Source organism: Eptesicus fuscus, chromosome 9, assembly GCF_027574615.1.
Source record: "Eptesicus fuscus isolate TK198812 chromosome 9, DD_ASM_mEF_20220401, whole genome shotgun sequence".
Taxonomy (NCBI): domain Eukaryota; kingdom Metazoa; phylum Chordata; class Mammalia; order Chiroptera; family Vespertilionidae; genus Eptesicus; species Eptesicus fuscus.
Genome location: NC_072481.1, coordinates 47,789,200 through 47,808,127, shown reverse-complemented (window position 1 = coordinate 47,808,127; position 18,928 = coordinate 47,789,200). Strand labels below are relative to the sequence as shown.

Sequence of the window (18,928 nt, the reverse complement as noted above, 5' to 3'; positions counted from 1 at the left end):
ATCTCTTATTTCCTTTTTTTGTTTGTTTTTATATTATTGCTAATTTTAAAGAGAAGGTGCCTACATATCTTTATTAAGATGTTATTTACTACTGTATGTTTTTGGTTGAAAGTCTTAAAACACTAAAAAGTTTTATTTTATTCATAGTTTCTCTATAGGTTTTTAAAAATAATATATTACTAAAAACTTTTTCTAACTAAATACTTGTCTATATCTGCTAAGAACATATCCTTTTTTTCTCTCCCTCTCAGTATTAATGTGATGAATTACATTGACACATTTTTCTGATTCCTCCATCTTTAGATTCCTAGGATCAACCTTGCTTGGTGGTCATCCTGCACTATTTTTTAGAGAAGTTTTAAGTTCGCAGCAAAATGAGCAGAGGGTACAGATATTTTCCAAGTGCCCCTCATACACACATAGCCTCCCCTACGACTGACATCCTGCACCAGAGTGGTACATACACAGTAAGATTCTTGATAAATACTTTCAATAATCTTTTCCCTTTCATTTACTTTTTCTCTCACTGGAACTCCTTTTAGGCGGTCATCCTTATTTCCCTCTCAATGCTCTCAGTGTTTTAAGTTTGTTTTTTCATCTTCTTTCCCGTGTCCGATGCCTTTTGGAAGAGTTTCTTACCCAACATTCCACTCACTCGCTCAGTCTCCCAATGAGTCCTTTTTGCTATCCAACCCATTGGCTGAGTTCTTTATTTCAACCATTAGACTTTCCATTCCGAACCTCTTTATTGCGGGCTTCTTCACAACCACCCGTTTCTATCACTCTCTCTTCTCTTCCTTCCCGAGGACACTTATTGTGCTTATTCTAAACTCTTGTTCTTTCTGTTGCATTCGTTATATTTCCTATGGCACAAGTTGTTCTATTTGTTGCTTTCTCCCCGCCCCCTCCCCCCACCCCCGCCCAAATGTGTGCCCCTCCGATTTCTCCTAATTTTCTCCTTTGGGATCATGTTTTATTTTTCTTGGATTGATCAACAGCCTTAACCTTCATTGTTCAGTGGGAGGAGGAGTGAAAGCTTAGCTGTCGCTCGTGCTCCTACAGGTAAGTGTAGGTAAGGAGGAGGAGCTTTTCAGGGTGGAGAGTTCGAGGTCAGAGGGCCTGTAGTGATGCCAACTGAGCTCTACCTGCCCACAGGTTCCCCATAGGTGTCCCCGGCACCTACAGAACTTACCTGTGCTTTTATGTCTGGCACTTTCCTTTATGGGGGAGTGGGGCTCTTGTTCTCTTAATTGACAGGCCCACAGGGTGGATGGCACCAGAAATCTCAAGAGCCAGCCAGCTCGCAGGCACTTTTTGCTCTCAGCTCCTCTCCCCAATGAGGTTCCAGGGCTTCTTAGAAGATACTCTGCCCTGCTCTCAGGACTTGCCTGCCCTACAGTAGAAATGCCCAGGCAATGATCATATCAGAACAACACAGGCAAGAAAAAGGAGTGCAACAGAAAGTGCTGCCTCAGCCCTTCCCTTCATCACTATTCCCCTTTGCACAGGCCTCTGCCATCCCCTGGCGTCCTCAGGGCTGGACATGGTAGTCAGAGCCTGTAACCTGCTTAATTCCACAAACTGGAATTCCCCAGCTGTGGTTCCTTTATCTGCATTTGCCTTAGTATCTGACTTCCTATGCCAGGAATATTTTTTTAATGAAATGCATTCATTCAGTAAATATTTATTGAACACCTAGGTTCACAAGACCCTTTGGCAGGTGATGGGCTAACATAGCCAGAGCCTTTCTGACCACTGTTTTCTCTGGAATTAGCTAAGAAAATCAACTTGGCATTGCCCTGCCTCTGAGTCACTACACTTGCCAGGAACCAGCCTGGATGTCCTCCCGCTGAGGTCTGCCAGGGCTTGTTCTCTCCTGCAGATCTCGCCTCACAAGTCACTTCCTCTCTGTGACCCTTCAAACTATTCCTTTAGCCTCAATCATTCAACTTCCCATCTCCATTTCCACTGAGAGCTTCTGAATAGAGTTAGGAAGTTCAGGAGATATTTGGAAAGAGACAGGTGGCCTGGTTTTTCTGACCAGCTCTGCCACTAATTGGACGATCTTGGCTAAGTTACTTCCCCTCCTGGGGCTTAAGTCTTTGACATCTGTCTGATCCTGTTTATGACTCTACTGGCTTTTGATTCTTCCCAAAGTTTCAAAAATTGTTGAGCACAAGGACTGGTGTGAAATATGTTTTACTTGTTGACTGTGGGTTTGGCACACATTCAATTTTCATGATAAATCAACAAAAACATTCTAGTGCTTCTTGATATGCAATGTGATGGCAGGCACCTTGGATAATAAAATTGTCCCTACTTTTCTCAAAATCAACATAATTCTACCTATTGTGAGTAGTGTGAACACATACTGAAAGAGAGGGACACACAAAATTATGGTACAATATTTCTACAGATTATTCAGAATATGTGTGAGACAAGAGCCATCAAGGATGGGATTATGTAATTTGCCAATCTGTCCTCTGGCCACTCTGAGATGCACAACTTTACATTGAAGGGTCAGGTGTGGTCTTAGGAGTGGTAAAGGCTCTTGAGAATCCAAGGTTTCCAGGACTGAGACCTTCTTAGAGACAGCTCAGTTGTACAGAACTGTTTCAGTGTCATTCCGTACCTTCTCTACATGCTCATCCTTACTGAGCCTCATTCTTATTTAATACCTGTCCATTCTGAGAGGAAGAAATGTTCCTTTAACTGTTTATGTCACTGGGTTCCATCAACTTCCAGCTCCCCAGGGTCTTCCTTCCATCAATTATCCCCTTTATTTTCAACTCTTCCCTACCCCTGATTCTGTTTTTTTGTTTTTTTTTTTACTTATATGCTCACTCAGATCCCTCTTTAAAACAAACCCTCCTGCCTGCACACCTGCATCCCTTCACCTGGCTAATACCAAGTGGTCTTCTCCATATCCTGTTCCCTTGTTGCCTCCTCTCCAAGCCCATACTCTGGCTTTTCTCTGTTCCTAGAGCGTCCTGTGCATACCTCTAATCTCACAATTACTATACTACAGTTTACTCGTTTATATGTCTGCCCTTCCACCTGAGTAAATATAACTGGAGGATCTTATTTTTTAACCTACTGCTGGAGTTCAGTTGACTTAGATAGTGTATGCTCAATAAAGGACTACTGAATGAATAAAGTAGAGGCCAACTCTAAAATAAAGAATGTGTCATTTTGAGAAGTTGTTATCAAATCTAAATAAAGAGTCTGGAATGGGCCCAGAAAATTAATAATGAAGCTTATATCCCCAAAACTCCTCTGCAGTGAGGTCTGAAGAAGTAAGGTATTCTGACATACTGCATTTCAACAACAGCAGGATATAAACAATGGTTTGAGTTCTTCTCCCACAGAATTCACTTTAAAAAGTTACATATGTAGTCCTTACCCATCAAAGAAAAAAATTAAAAAGTATAACAAGCAAAAGGGAAGAAAAATCACCTGCAATCCCATGATGCAATGATGACCTCTATTAATATTTCCATCTATATCCCACTAAATGTTTTTAACATGAGAAAAATGTATATTCATGTAAATACATATTTTAAATGACATTATCCCACATACACTATTGGAAGCCTACCATTGTACTTATGTGCATCTTTCCATGGCAATAAAAACATAGCTACAACATCACTTTAATGCTAGTATGAAATTACTGCCAGTGAGAGTCAGGATATATTAACCCAGTTCATCTTCTATTATTTTACATTTAGGTTATTTGTACTGTTTCACTTTTTTTCCCCCAACATATTTTTGCCTATATATTTTAAGTACTTATTATTTGCTGAGGATACATTCCTAATGAAAAAAATTCTTGGTCAAAAGGTATGTTTATCTTTAAAGTTTATTACATATGGCCAAATTGTTCTTTAGAAAGTTATGCCAGTGCACACACCCACTAGCAGGGTACAAGAATACTTTAATCTCTCACCAATGTGGATTATACTATTTTTTTACTCTTTCTCAGTCTGATTTGGTTTCTCATGGTTTTTCAAAATTTGCATCTCATTGATTAGTAATTAGGCTGAAGATATTTTCATGTCATTATTCTTCTTCTTATATTTATTATTTGAGTTGTTGTTCATATCCCTGATCTCTTATTTTAAAAAGTTAGATAGGCCCAGCTGGCATGGCTCAGTGGTTGAGCTTTGACTTATGAATCAGGAGGTCACAGTTGGATTCCTGGTCAGGGCCTATGCCTGGGTTTCAGCTTGATCACCAGTGTGGAGCATGCAGGAGGCAGCCAATCAATAATTCCCTCTCATCATTGAAGTTTTTGTCTCTCTCTGCATCTCCCTTCCTTTCTGAAATCAATAAAAATATATTTTTTAAAAAGTTAGATTGATAATCCTCTTTTTGTAAAAAAAGTGATATATACTTTTCTTAAATTTCTATTTATACATCTGAAACTAATACAAAGTAATGTTGAAAGTAAATTGTAATTGAAACAAACAAACAAACAAATAAATAATGATTTTAAAATAGAAAAGAAAACCTGGCCAACTGTTAACATTTGTTAGATCTGAAAATGGGAACATGGTTTTATTATGGTACTCTGAAAAAAATTGTTACTCATATTTTTAAAGTTTCATTTTTGGTGTTTTCAACTTTTTAAATTTTACTACGCAGAAAGTTTAAGCTTTTTTTCCCCATAGTTAATCCATCTTTTCCATCAGGTTTCTGCCGTAGGTACGGATTACACATGAGGCGAGATTACCAGTGGCCTATCAAATACCCACCAGCCTTCATCTTCTTTAGCGAGGAAACATTGCTGCCTGAAATACACTTCTGAGCCTCCTTTGAGCTGGGTGTGACCTGGTGACCCATTAGAGTCAATGGCTGCAAATATGTTGTATGTGACTTGGGGCAAAGCTCCTCAAGGGAGAGGGGGTGTGCCTTCCTCTCTTCCATCTTTCCTGCCGCCTGGATGGATATGGCTAGAACTCAGGCAACCACCTCGGAGTTCAGGAGTTCATCCATCTTGAGGACGAAAGCCAACTTGGCAGAAGGAACAGGAGGAGGAGGCTGGAGTCCTGATGATGTCACAAAGCCCTGTAGAAGGCTGGCTACTTCTGACTTCTTTAATGTGTGAGAATAAATAAGTCACTGTGGTCAGGCCTCTGCTAAGAGCAACCCTTACTCCTAAGAGCAATTCCTAACTCATATACCAATCCAAGGTTATCAATATTTACTTGTATTTTCTTCTACTTATTTTCACTACTCTATTGTCTCTATGTTTATAGATATGTGACTGAAAAGATATATAACCCAGAATTAATAGTATACATAAAATAATCATGTTTTGGTAGAAGCTTCTTCAAAATGATGATTGTTAGACTCACATGTAGATAAAATTGTTACATTGAATTTTAAGGAAGGATCTTATTAGAGTTTTATTCTATCAGACATTTTTGGAAAAAGGCCTTGAGAAATAGCATTAGCATCCTTCCTCCCTCCCCCACACCTCTTTTTCTTTCTTTTTATACTTTTTTTTTTTTACTAATTATAGGTTTTTATCCAAAGAAGTTAGTTTTCAGAGAATGCAGCTATAAAATGTGTATAGCTAGTTGGGAGGTTTTCAATGTAGATAACTGGATTCATATCTAAATTTGTGGTATAAAGAACTATAACAAAAATTTTTTTACTATAGTTTCATTACAGCCAGAATTTCATTTTAATATGATTGGTTTTAAAATGTGTTTTGACTATAGGTATAAAATGCTTTCTTCTAGAATTTGACAGCCCATATTATTCTTGCTTCTGGAAAAATTAGCCAGATATTAGTGTTCAATTTAATGCAACTAATATTTCCTTAACTACCATATTTTCCGGCGTATAAGACGACTGGGCGTATAAGATTTTCCTGGGTTAAAAAGTCATTTTATACGCCGGAAAATACAGTATTCCAATATATCTAATCCATTATATCTAATCCCATCAATATAGCCCAATATACCATATTTTACGGTGTATAAAACGACTTTTTAACCCAGGAAAATCTTATACGCCCAGTCGTTTTATATGCCGGAAAGTACGGTAACATTTATTAAGCACCTGCTATATATTAGTCTCTGTATTTAATCTTACAATAACCTGCAAAGCAGATGATGTAATCCCCACTTTAGAGACAGGGAAATTGAAGCCCAGAAGTGTTAATTCAGTTGTCCAAGGCCACTCATAGGCTGAGTGAAAAAGACAACCTCTGAAAGCTGTTGACTCAAAAGTCTAAATTCCAGGGCTACCCACACCAGGCCCTGAACTGAGCCTGGGGAAGATAAGAGATAAGTAAGACACGGTTTCCCACAGAGAATATTAAAGAAAAGTTGGTACTTACCTGCCCCACACAGGTCCGCTATGTTAATACGAGTGGGCAGGGAACTGCCTTTTGAGTTAGCTGCAGACACAGCCACAGCCCAGTTCTCAGTTCTGGGAATGACCCAGGTCCAGGAGGTATGTTCTGTGATGTTCTGTAGTGTGGTTTTCTCCCCTGCCACCTCCAGCAAAGTCACCTGATAGTGGAGGATTTTTCCTCTTGCCTCTGATACACTCAGATTCTGCAACAAAACACATCCACTTACTATGTAGGCTCAGACAAGGTCGCTGGATGCTCTGTGCCTGGACCTCATGGTCCCCTGCAGCTGGTGGCTACATCTGAATGACCTTTTTATTTACCTCTTCTCAGCTCCTCAACTGCACACTTTATGCTGCTGCCCATCCCCACCATTAAGAGAAAAATATCACTTAACATTTTTTAAAGCTAATTCTTAACAGCACCTTGATTTTTCTTTCTTGCTGAAAAATGAAACTTCCTACCGGTAGAAAACTCAATTGCATTCAATGGAAAAAGAGCAGGCTCTAAACTGGGAAGATCTGGATTTGAGTTCTAGCTCTACTGATCACCAGCTATGTGACTCAGGGCAAGACACTCAGCCCCTCTGAATCTCCATTTCTAACTTTGTCACACACACACCTTTTTATTTTATTTATTTATTATTATTTTTTAAAATACATTTTTATTGATTTTTTACAGAGAGGAAGGGAGAGGGATAGAGAGTTAGAAACATCGAACAGCCAGCTCCTGCACACCCCCCACTGGGGATGTGCTCACAACCAAGGTACATGCCCTTGACCGGAATCTAACCTGGGACCCTTCAGTCTGCAGGCTGATGCTCTATCCACTGAGCCAAACCAGTTAGGGCCACACACACCTTTTTAAATAGAAAGCACAATGCTGCTCATGAAATAAAAATTAAAAAACAAGATTTTCAAGAGCTAAACTAGTAAAATCCATTGGATGAATTGGATGAGTCATCTGTGTTAGGAAACGAAGACACTCTTTTTAAATGTGAACCCAGCGAATTTTTGGAACTGCAAAAATTCCAATTGAGATCATTTGGGAGCAATCCCAGAAAGTAAGCAGAAAACTAATTATTTGCATTGTAACCCTGTTTGGACAAGGACCATGGGAAACAGAAGCAATGAGAGTGGAGAGTTGCCAAGGTCAGCATTGGCAGTGGCCGTCCATGCCTACTGCATGGAGAGGAAGGCTTAGCTCACCAGACGTAAGCATTACAGTTTTCTTGGCAAGGCCATTCCTTCCATGGGGTGCAGGGTGGCCTCAAGCTGCTGAAAGACACACCTTAAAATTGTCAAATGCCCCTTTCTCTGATTCCCTACTCCCTAAGCAATCTTCTAATAATTTGTAGTTTATCTGTCAGCAGAGGCTTGGCCAGCATGAACATCTGGTTCGGTTAAAATTGGTGTTTTTCACTTTAAGTGAATAAATTGCCCTTCTGATTATAATTTGGTTTCCAAAATAATTAGCATACTGAGAAAGAATATTCCTATCCGCTGACTCAAGCCTTCTGGTTTGCCCAACAGCTGAATTTTTCACTATAAATTAACCATGAACATGCAGCTTTTTATTATATTTTAGTCTCTGAGAGCGTGGTTAATGCAGGTCCTGTCCTAGGTGCCTCTCTGGATCCACAAGGCCTGAGACTGGATCTTAAACCATGGTCCATGCACCAGGTAAATACCACGTTGCTGAGGGCTCTTTGGGGTGCACGTCCAGCCTCTCCCTAGAAGACATCTTTGTGTGTTTGGGCAAGAACCAAGAAAATATCCATCATTCCAAATGTCCACCACAGCCATCCCCATGGGCCTGTTGTGTAAATTAAAATAAGGGAGTGCTTTTGAAATTGTGGTGTTCTAAACTTACTAATAAACATGCCCTTTGTCATAAGAGAAAAAAATAACAGGGTAAATTAAAGCAAAAGCTGGCTAGGGAAGACCATTCCCTCAGCTATCTCTCATTCTGTCCTTCACTATCTGTTTCCTCTCAGGTTCAGAGGTAGGATTGTTACCCCACCCCCAATCTAAGCAGCCCCACCGGACAGCATCCCCATAGTTAACCAAGTTCACCAAGCTCTCCATTCTTGCCAGGAACACAGAGGCTTTGGTCCACTCTGACAACTAAGCAAACAGAGCCTTAATTGGAAAAAACACCTTGCAAACCAGCCTTTATCATCTCTCTCATTGTCCTGCTCAGACACCTCAACACTCTCAGTCAGTGCTATGGTAGAATGCTGAAAGAAGGGGGGAAATGTCAAGTCGTCTACGGAACTTGCCTAGTGAATGCTGTGAAAATCGAGCTGATCACAGTGATCCAGGGACCAGAGGTGTGAGTCTGGAAAATGAGTGATGGTTCCCAGAGGGCAGTAAAGGGCCTGGACCATACTTTGCATTTTTCTTCCATATCCCGTAACTTAGAGTTGAAAGTATCAGTGAGAAGGTGAGGGTGGGGTTGAGGTAGTCAGACAAATATGTATTTCGTGAGTTATGCTTTTATAAAATGTGAAGCTCAAGTTTCGGGATAAAGATTAATCTCTCACGTAACTGGTTTCCTTAACCCAGGCGTCCTCAAACTACGGCCCGCGGGCCACATGCGGGTGTTTTTGCCATTTTGTTTTTTTACTTCAAAATAAGATATGTGCAGTGTGCATAGGAATTTGTTCATAGTTTTTTTTAAACTATAGTCCGGCCCTCCAACGGTCTGAGGGACAGTGAACTGGCCCCGTTTAAAAAGTTTGAGGACCCCTGCACCAAATTAAAAATTGAGCCTAACTTGTCCAACAGGATCCTGGAAACAAAAAATTCAGTGAGCCAATGGGAAAACAAGTATTTATCCAGCTGGGCTAGTAGCAGCTTAAAACAGGATAATTAATTGAGGTTTTTGTTTTTTTTTAATAGCAACATAAAATTTGCAAAAAATGTATGTCATCCATCACCCTTAAATCGCACGTGGCCCTGACGGAATGGAGAATCATCACAGAACAGCAGAACAGGAAGGGATTCCACAGATTAACAATTACTTCAACATTTCCTTTTATCAATGGGGAAACTAAGCCCCAGGGCGAGGAAGTGACTTGCTTAAGGCCACTCAAGGGATCAATGGAGGAGGAGAGAGTGGAATCCAGGGCTCCTGGCTTCTAGACTAGCGGCCTGTCTACTCTGACGTGAGCTCCTCACACTGGTGAGTCTGAGTGATGAACGGGTAAGTATGGGCCACCATGTGTCAGAGCTGGAATCCCCAGCCACCCTTCGGCCCCAAAATTGCAAAGCAGTGTCTCTAACTGTGAGGTTGTGGTATATTCTGATGTGGAGCATCAGCAGTGAACATGAGGTCAGCAATTTGGGGGAGGTGGAGATCCGGAATTCTTTTTCCCCCCAGACAATGGCCCTGAGTCACAAGGGGACCAGCTGTGAACCCAGAAGAACTACTACCTGAGGAGCCAGCTGGGTCTTTCCAGATGAACTGACTTTTATTTCAGTACTAGAGGCCCGATGCACGAAATTCATGCAAGAGTAGGCCTTCCTTCCCCTGGCTGCTGGCACTGGCTTCCCTCTGACAACCGGGACCCAGGCTTCCCTCGCAGCCCCGGCTTCATCCGAAAAGTCATCTGGAAGGATGTCCGGTCTAATTAGCATATTACACTTTTATTATTATAGATTTGTTTATTTGGGTGAGTGATAAGGGAGAAACTATCATTTATCGGGCCATGCCATGAGTCAAGAGCTTATATCTGTTGTTACATTTAGTTCTTATGAGGATGCTGAACCTCGGAATGGTTAAGAAACTGACTCCCCACAGAAAAGTAGCCCCCACAGAAACGTGAGAGTTTAGTGCGCCCCCTGGTGGATGTGGGAGAGGAAGGGATGTCTGGACCATTCCTGGCATCCCTGAGAGTGTCTGGAAGACCTGGTATTCTTGTACCTTTTTGGGCAGCACTGAAGCTGGTCTCAAGTCAGTGTTTCCACTGCCACTCTCCTATTGGTAAGAGTAAGCTAAAGAAGGAAAAGCTGTCCTATTGCCCCTCTCCTGCAGTTTTCTTCCTGCTCTGTCCAGTGGGAAATGCGTTAACTTAGTAAACTTAGCCTTTTGGACTTTGTCTGAGAAGCAGAGTGAACAGCCCCCTCATAAACCTGTTCTAAGAGTTCTGCTGCCTGAAAAGGCTTTCAGCATCAGAAATGACTCGATGAACATAATCCACGAGAGGACAAAATCTAACACGTGTCCGAATTCAGGGCCCTTATGTTTTGTTTTGTTTTAAAGTACATTAGAGAAAGGGTGTTTCTCTGAATTGATAAATTATTTCTTCTTAGGACTTAAAAATAAAAACTTCTGTGAAGATTTTTTTGTTTGTTTGTTTGTTTGTTTTGGGCAGACCCTTTGCTTTCTTGCTCCACCACATAGCAGCTGTGGACAAGTTATTTTACTTCCCTGAGGCTCAATTTTCTCATCTGTAAAATGAGGATAAATCTATGTACAGCATAGGAGTTTTGGAGGATTCAATGGGCTAAAGCCGTGGTCGGCAAACGGCGGCTCGCGAGCCACATGCGGCTCTTTGGCCCCTTGAGTGTGGCTCTTCCACAAAATACCACAGCCTGGGCGAGTCTATTTTGAAGAAGTGGCGCTAGAAGAAGTTTAAGTTTAAAAAACTTGGCTCTCAAAAGAAATTTCAATCGTTGTACTGTGGATATTTGGCTCTGTTGACTAATGAGTTTGCCGACCACTGGGCTAAAGGAAGTAAACCGTTTCTAAAAGTGCTTGGCCCACGGCAGGTGTAAAGACACTGGGTGAGTTCCCTTCTCTCACCTACTCTAATACAAAAATCATCATAATTGGTACTTTCCCCATCATAGTCACATGACTCTTCTGTCAATTTACGGAGAGAAAAGCCATCTTGACTTGGCTTATACCACAGCTCTATAAGGAAGTCTCACCAATGCCACATAGTTGATTATAAAGAACATATAAGAGAGGAAGGGAGAAGGAGAGAGAGAAACATCAATGATGAGAGAGAATGATTAATTGGCTGCCTCCTGCACACCTCTTCCTGGGGTTCGAGCCCGCAACCCAGGCATGTGTCCTTGACCAGAACTGAATTTGGGACCCTTCAGTCTGCAGGCTGATGCTTTATCCACTGAGCCAGGGCTATCTACTTTACTCTTGAGGAAAATAAGGCACAGAGAGGTTAAGCACCTTGCTCAAGAACACACAGCCATTAAGTGGTAAAGCGGGAACCCGAAGTCAGGTAGTATAGCTCTAGCTAGAAGATTAACTTTTTTATTTTTAAAGATTTTTTTTAAATTGATTTCTTTTTTTCAGAGAAGGGAAGGGGGAAAAGGGAGAGAGAGAAACATCAATTAGCTGCCTCCTGCATGCCCCCTACCAGGGATCAAGCCTGCACCTCGGCATGTGCTCTGACCAGGAATCAAATGGGCAGCCTTTTGGTGCACAGGACGGCACCCAACCACTGAGCACGCTGGCCGGGCGAGAGGATGAGCTCTTCTCCACTGTGGTGCCAGCTGGCACTTGGCAGACACTGCCCAGTTGTGCTACACTGAACCGATTTAATTCCCAGTCACACCTCACGGTAGTTACCCCCACATAATTTCTATCCTGTTTTGCAGCTAGAAAAACAGCAAAATAATGGGAACTTACATAAGAGTGAAATTTTAACTCCCCTTTCCACCTCAGTTTTCTATTTTCTGTTAATTCTCTGCTACCTACTCTCTTATTTTTGTCATTGACGCCATTCTGCTACCCAACAAAAAATCCCTACTTTACAGCTGGTATAATACGCATGATTAGAAAGCCAGGGAAAGCAATCAGGTTGGCCTTGGATAGGATTCTGGCAGAAGGAGGAGGAATATGTATAATGTTGGGGGCCAGTGCTGTACATTCACCCCTGACAACACGGTCAGACGGACAGTCACTGAGGCCCTAAGGCAGCTTTAGTGATGAGTGAGCTGGAACCTGGGATCGGGGTTCCCTTCTCCCATTCACTAGAGCTACGGTTTGGAAAGTGGAAGGGAGCGATAGTGTCCATGTTCACCCCTGTAATTAGGAGCTACAGTGATGGGATGTTACATCCTCCCATGTATTATTCAAAGGTTAACTGAAACCACATGGACCAAACAGCAAATCAGACTCCTCCGAGACACTGCAGAGCATGAAAGTCAATGAATGTCAGCCGAGTTTGAAGAAAAGAGTTTAAATAAAGAAAAGGGGGGAATTGTGAGAATAAACAAGTCATCTTTTCTGTCAAAGAACAGTTCAGGCAGCCTCCATCTTGGCCGCAGGCTTGCAGCTCCTCTAGGGGCCGCCATCTTGAAACAGCAAAGGTCAACCCCTCCCTTTAAATTAGCCAATCGTGAGAGATTGTGCACCTGAGCTCCAGTCAAGGGTGAGGGACAGGTCATGTGCGTCAGGATTAAAAAGTGGAGCTACTGCCTGCTCAGTGTGCGTGTGCTCCCAGACCGTATGCAGGCGCACCCTCCTGCAGGCGTAAAGATATTTGCCTTGAAAAAAAAAGAAAAAGAAAGAAAGAAAGGAAGGAAGAAAGGAAGGAAGGAAGGAAGGAAGGAAGGAAGGAAGGAAGGAAGGAAGGAAGGAAGGAAGAAAGAAAGAAAGAAAGAAAGAAAGAAAGAAAGAAAGAAAGAAAGAAACCTAAACAGTCTTCTGAAATGCTGTGCCAGCCTTCTATGGGACAGGATTGGGGAAAGGAAAGAGACAGAATTGAATTTTGTGACAAACTACTGAAATCTTCCTGTCTGGTGCCTTTTGTATTTAAATATTGATTCTGAGATTGCATACATCCTATAATTATATAAGCCCTCAGGCTCCTGGCGGCCAGTCTTCTCTGGGGATTTACAACAAACCTCTGGTTGAGCGGTTACCTATGAACCAGGAGGTCATGGTTCAATTCCCAGTCAGGGCACATTCCCAGATTGCGGGCTTGATCCCCAGTGGGGGGCGTGCAGGAGGCAGCCGATCAACGATTCTCTCTCAGCATTGATGTTCCTATCTCTCTCACTCTCCCTTCCTCTCTGAAATCAATAAAAATATATTTATAAAAATAAATAAATCAGGCCTCATAATTTCAGAAAGATTCTAATTTGTTATGATCAAGATAGTGAGAGGTCTCTGAAGAAAGTAACAGAGGAAACTACAAAGGTTAATGTGGCTTTGTCCATCATCTTTTCATATGTTACCTACCTGTATCTCTATACCTCTATCTCTTATCTATATCTACACATGTATCTATAGCTGTATCTACACATGTATCTATCTATATCCATATCCATAACCATATCCATATCCACATCCATATCCATATATAGATCCACATCCACATCCATATCCATATCCATATCCATATCTATATCTATATCCATATCCTTATCTACGTATATTCAAGGTGATTTAAATGTTCATGTTGACCAATGTCAGTCCAATTTAATAAATAAAAGTTTTTTAAAAGGGTGATTTTTCTTCTTAAAGGATACATGTTGTATTAACTTGGAGGACAGTGTATTGGACTCACAGACTGAAATGCTTAATCTAAGCAAAGGAAACAGTATGAAACTGTGCACAGAGACAGAGGGACTCTGAGGGACAGGATTGCTAAGAGCCTCCTGTGAAGGCCTCTCACACAAAACAGGTTGTTCATGACAGAGAAACAGTTTCTAAATGTTATTACATTTGTTTTAACAATACCAGGTATTTTTATTGCATTCCATGGATTAGGTGGTACTTTTTGGCTTCAATGGAGAAAATATTTTTTCTCTTAAAAATAACTATGGCAAAAAATAGTACAGGATATTTTTGAAGAAATGCAGTTTTCAGGAGAAACCAAGGGCTTGGAAAATAAGTAATTATGTGGGAACCAGAACAACAAAGCAAAGGTCTCCTTCACTCTCACACACACACTCACATTCATACAGACATAGATGATATTCACACACATTCACACCCACACTCAGACCCACATGCACACCTCCCACACACTCACACTTATTCACTGCTATAGTCTAAATGTTTGTGTGTCCCCAAGATTGGGACCCTAATGCCAAGGTGACAGTGTCAGGAGGTGGGGCCTCTGGGAGGGTGATTATGTCATGAAGATAGAGCCCTCATGAATAGGATTAATCCTATCTAATAAAGAGGGAATATGCTAATTGACCCTCACACCGTTGCAAAGATGGCGGCGCCCACAGCCAATAAGGAGGGAATATGCTATTGATTGCCCCACCCTCAAAGATGGCGGTGCCCACAGCCACAAGATTGTGGCACCCAGTCCCCTCAGCCCTGCCTCCAGAGTCCCCCAGTCTCCTCAGCCCCCCAGCCACCCAGGGCTGGCCCAAAGCACAGGCAAGCCTTGGATGGCGGCTGCCCAGCCACCCAGGGCTGCCCGAGGCTCAGGTAACCAGGGCCGGCCGAGACTTGCGCTGCTGGCAGTGGCAGCAGCAGAGGTGTGATGGGGCATTGCCTTCCCCTGATCACCAGGTCACCTCCCACCCCTGAGAGCTCCAGGACTATGAGAGGGGGCAGGCCGGGCTGAGGGACCCCCCGCCTTCAGTGCATGAATTTTCATGCACTGGGCCTCTAGTGATTTTATAAAAGAGAACCCCACAGAGCTCCCTAGCCCCTTCTACTATGTGGGGACACAACAGAAAATCTGCAACCCAGAGGACACCCTTCACCCGACCATGCTAGCACCCAGATCTTCGACTTCCAGACTCCAGAACTTCGAGACATAGATTGATGTTGTCATAAGCCACACAGTCTATGGTATTTTGGTACAGCAAAATGGATTAAGACCTTCACATACATGCACTTACACACATACTCATACAGACAACTCCATGCCTACATCCCCACTCACTCATATCCCTCACACATATCACTCACACGCACTCACACACGCATTCACACATACCCTTTGTACTCACACATGTATATAACACACATGCACCCGCATCACTCACATACACACCCGCCTATACTCACGCTCACATACATGCACACCCACACTCACAGAGACTGTGCCCATTCAGCACCTGGCTGTTCTCCTCTAATGTAAACATCCTGCAAAAATGAAAGGTCACCTCACATTTCCCCAGCTGCAAGAGAAACTTGCTCTCGCTTTGTTCACAGACTAATGGGGTTTTACTTGGGGCTTCCTTTGGTCCCAACATCCGAAATTTCCCCGCCGCCATGGTGGGGTGTCCCCTCATTGGGTTTCCCAGTATTAATCACAGTTTAAAAAAAACCCAACCCACCACCTGCATGTCTGTGCTTCCTTTCCCCAGTGAAGTCTAATTGGGGCCCCACCACAAAGCACCTGGTCTGGTGGCAGCGTTTCTTTCTCGTCTGAGTCCCCTGTGTTTCAGCGCCACCTGGTCAATTCTCAAGCCAGCCTGGGTGCGCATGAGGAATCCCCGGGAGGACGAGGGGGACAGGAGTGGTCCAGACAGAAGGGTCAGGCCCTCTCATTGGAAATCATTTCACCTCCCTAGAGCTGTTCCCGCATTTCCAACCCCCTCCCCCCGCCCCGTTTTTTGTTTGTTGTGTGTGTGTGTGTGTGTGTGTGTGTGTTGTGGTGTGTGTGTTTATCCTCACCCGAAGATTATTTTTCCATTGATTTTAGAGAGAGTGGAAGAGAGAGGGAAAGACAGAGAAACACTGATGTGAGAGAAACAGGGCCTGGGCCAAGGAGGAGCCTGCAACCGAGGTACGTGCCCTTGACCAGAATCGAACCCGGGACGCTTCCGTGTGCAGGCCAATGCTCTAGCCACTGAGCCAAGCCGGCTAAGGCTGTTCCCACATTTGTAAAACAGGTGGTGGGACTGCGTGCTGGCTAAATTCCCTTTGGCGCCAGAGTCTGGGACTTGGTGGTTCTATGGTCCAAAGCAGGCCTGCTCACTTTGGTGACTCCGGCCAGTGCTTTATTCCCACCCTCGGGTGAGTGGCCTATTTGGGGCCCTGGAAGCTGCCCAGGACTTGGCACTAAAGGATTTAGCCGGAAAGGACTTAGCCCAGGAATGGCCCTACAAGACTGAGGACTAGACCCAACTTTCCCAGGAGCCTCTGAGGCTGGACGGTCACTGAAGGCTTTGCAGGTTCCCTGTCATGACCACAGTCAAGTTCCAGAAGCTCCCAGTATTTGCATTTTTGATTTCTTATTCCAGCCAGCTCCAGTCCAAGCATCTACAATTCTGGCCCCACCTACAGGAAGATTTTCTAACAACAGGAAATGCCCATCCTGGCAGGGACTGCAGACAGAGTGGAATGCTCCCTGTCTCAGGAGGACCCAGCAGAGACATCTGTCTGTCCTGGCTAATACGGGAGCAATGTTCATGAGAGGAAGGGTGGACTGGAAGAGGATTAAAGTCCCTTTGAATTCCAAAACCTCATTTTATAACCTATACTTTGTGAGGATTGGGGCAAGATCAGAATGAGAAGCAGAGAAGAATTTGCATATGTATGTTGAAGACCTTTTGGGAGGAGAAATCTTTATGGGAGGAGGAATTTTGGGTTTAACCAGTCATTTACTTGTGAAAATGAAAACCAGGAGCCAAGAATTCAGCTGGGTTCTCCTATCATAGGCACAGATATGACTGCTCTAAATGTCTTGCTTGGAGAATTGTCTTGCTAGTACAAATGGCTTTATTTTAAAATAAATTTTTAGCTACCCTAACCGGTTTGGCTCAGTGGATAGAGCGTCGGCTTGCTGACTAAAGGGTCCCAGGTTCAATTCCGGTCAAGGGCATGTACCTTGGTTGCGGGCACATCCCCAGTAGGGGGTGTGCAGGAGGCAACTGATTGATGTTTCTCTCTCATCGATGTTTCTAACTCTCTGTAAAAAAATCAATAAAAAATACATTTTTTTAAAATAAATTTTAAGCTTTGGTTTTAGTTTCGAAATTAAGAGCTTGACTATGACTCACCATGCTATTTATAGTAGTCCCCTCTTCGACCAGACATTTTGTGTGAGTGTGTGTGTGTGTGATACAGAGAGAGAGAGAGAGGAAGGAAAAGAGGGATAAAGAGCTTATTGATTGCCTGGCTCATTCCTTAAATCTGAAGAAGATTGCAACTATCCAAATCGATCATGCTAATTCCACCAGAGGACTTTTTATTCCTTACTCTGATCCTTTCTGGTTTTGTGCTCACCAGCTTTACAATTCCAAACTGTTTATTTACCCTTATCTGGAGGAGGTTTTGGGAAAAAAGGAAGAGTACGGTGCACCTGAACAGCTCTTATTATGAGCATGCTAATTAGTAGCTCAATTCAAAGAGCATTTTCTTTCAACAAAGGATGTAGCGGAAAGAGTTCTGGATCAAGTTTCAATCCAAGCTCTGCACTCAGTAAGCTGGGTGACTTTAGGAAGGACTTCCTCTCTCTGACCCCCAGTTTTTTTTGTTTTGTTTTTAAAATATATTTTATTGATTTTTTTACAGAGAGGAAGGGAGAGGGAAAGAGAGTTAGAAACATCAATGAGAGAGAAACACCGGTCAGCTGCCTCCTGCACACCCCCTACTGGGGATGTGCCCGCAACCAAGGTACATGCCCTTGACCGGAATCGAAGCTGGGATCCCTCAGTCCGCAGGCCGACGCTCTATCCACTGAGCCAAACCGGTTAGGGCAAACCCTGTTTTTATATTTGTCAAGTGGGGATGCCTAGTACCTACCTCACAGGGTTTGGGTAAGGACTAAATGAAGCGACAGTGCCGGCTTTCAGCACCCTGTGAAACTTTGACATCCTGTAATAACATTAGCCACATTGTCTTCCGGAAGGTTACCCTACGTCCTGCTATTCTACTACTATTCCTGAGGAAGATCTGCTTTCCCTTCCCGTTCCTATTATTTTTCAGTATTATTTGTATTCCTGAGGTAGGGCAGCTTTCCCTCTCCCTTTTCAATGACCATCCTATCTAATAATAGACAAATATGCAAATTGACCATACCTCTGACACACCCACAAGCCACGCCCACCATCCAATCAGAGCGAGTATGCAAATTAACCCAAACCAAGATGGCTACAGCCACAGAGAGCAAGGTTTTCTAGGTAACAAAGGAAGCCAAGCTTTCTGCCAGCCGTTGCAGGCCTAAGCCTCCACTCAAGCTACAAAGTTTCAATTATAGAAGGTAAACAAATTCAAACAAATGGCGGCAGAATGGAGCTTGAGAGAGCAGGCCAGGGTTGCCACCGGCAACAGGGGAAGCAAAGCTTTCTGCACACCCTGGCCAGGCCCACCCACTTAAGGCAACAAAGTTTCAAGTATAACCCCAACACAAATGGCTGCCAGCATCGGAGGGAGCCCTAGGCTTGGCTCCGCTCCAGGCTACAAAGTTTCAATTGTAGAAGGAAAATAAATTCCAGATACCAGGGCCTCCGCTTGGGTTGCCTGGGGGCGTGGCTGGCCTGCAAACCACCACAGGCCCCTCACTCAGGCCGCCCCACACCCCAAGGGAACCCCCATCCGGAACACCCTTCAGGGCAAACCAGCTGGCCCCCACCCCTGTTCCAGGCCTCTATCCTATCTAATAAAAGAGTA

The 18,928-nt window shown here is 43.2% G+C and overlaps 1 protein-coding gene across 2 annotated transcripts in view; it reads right to left on the bottom strand.

Moving 5' to 3' along the window:
* Positions 1-18,928, bottom strand: part of IL12RB2 (interleukin 12 receptor subunit beta 2) — a 60,453-nt gene that overhangs the window by 24,755 nt on the left and 16,770 nt on the right. For both annotated transcript variants that reach the window (XM_054721148.1, XM_054721149.1), the window contains exon 8: positions 6,353-6,572. In XM_054721148.1, the coding sequence (XP_054577123.1) occupies positions 6,353-6,572 (220 nt within the window). The remainder of the gene's footprint in view (positions 1-6,352; positions 6,573-18,928) is intronic.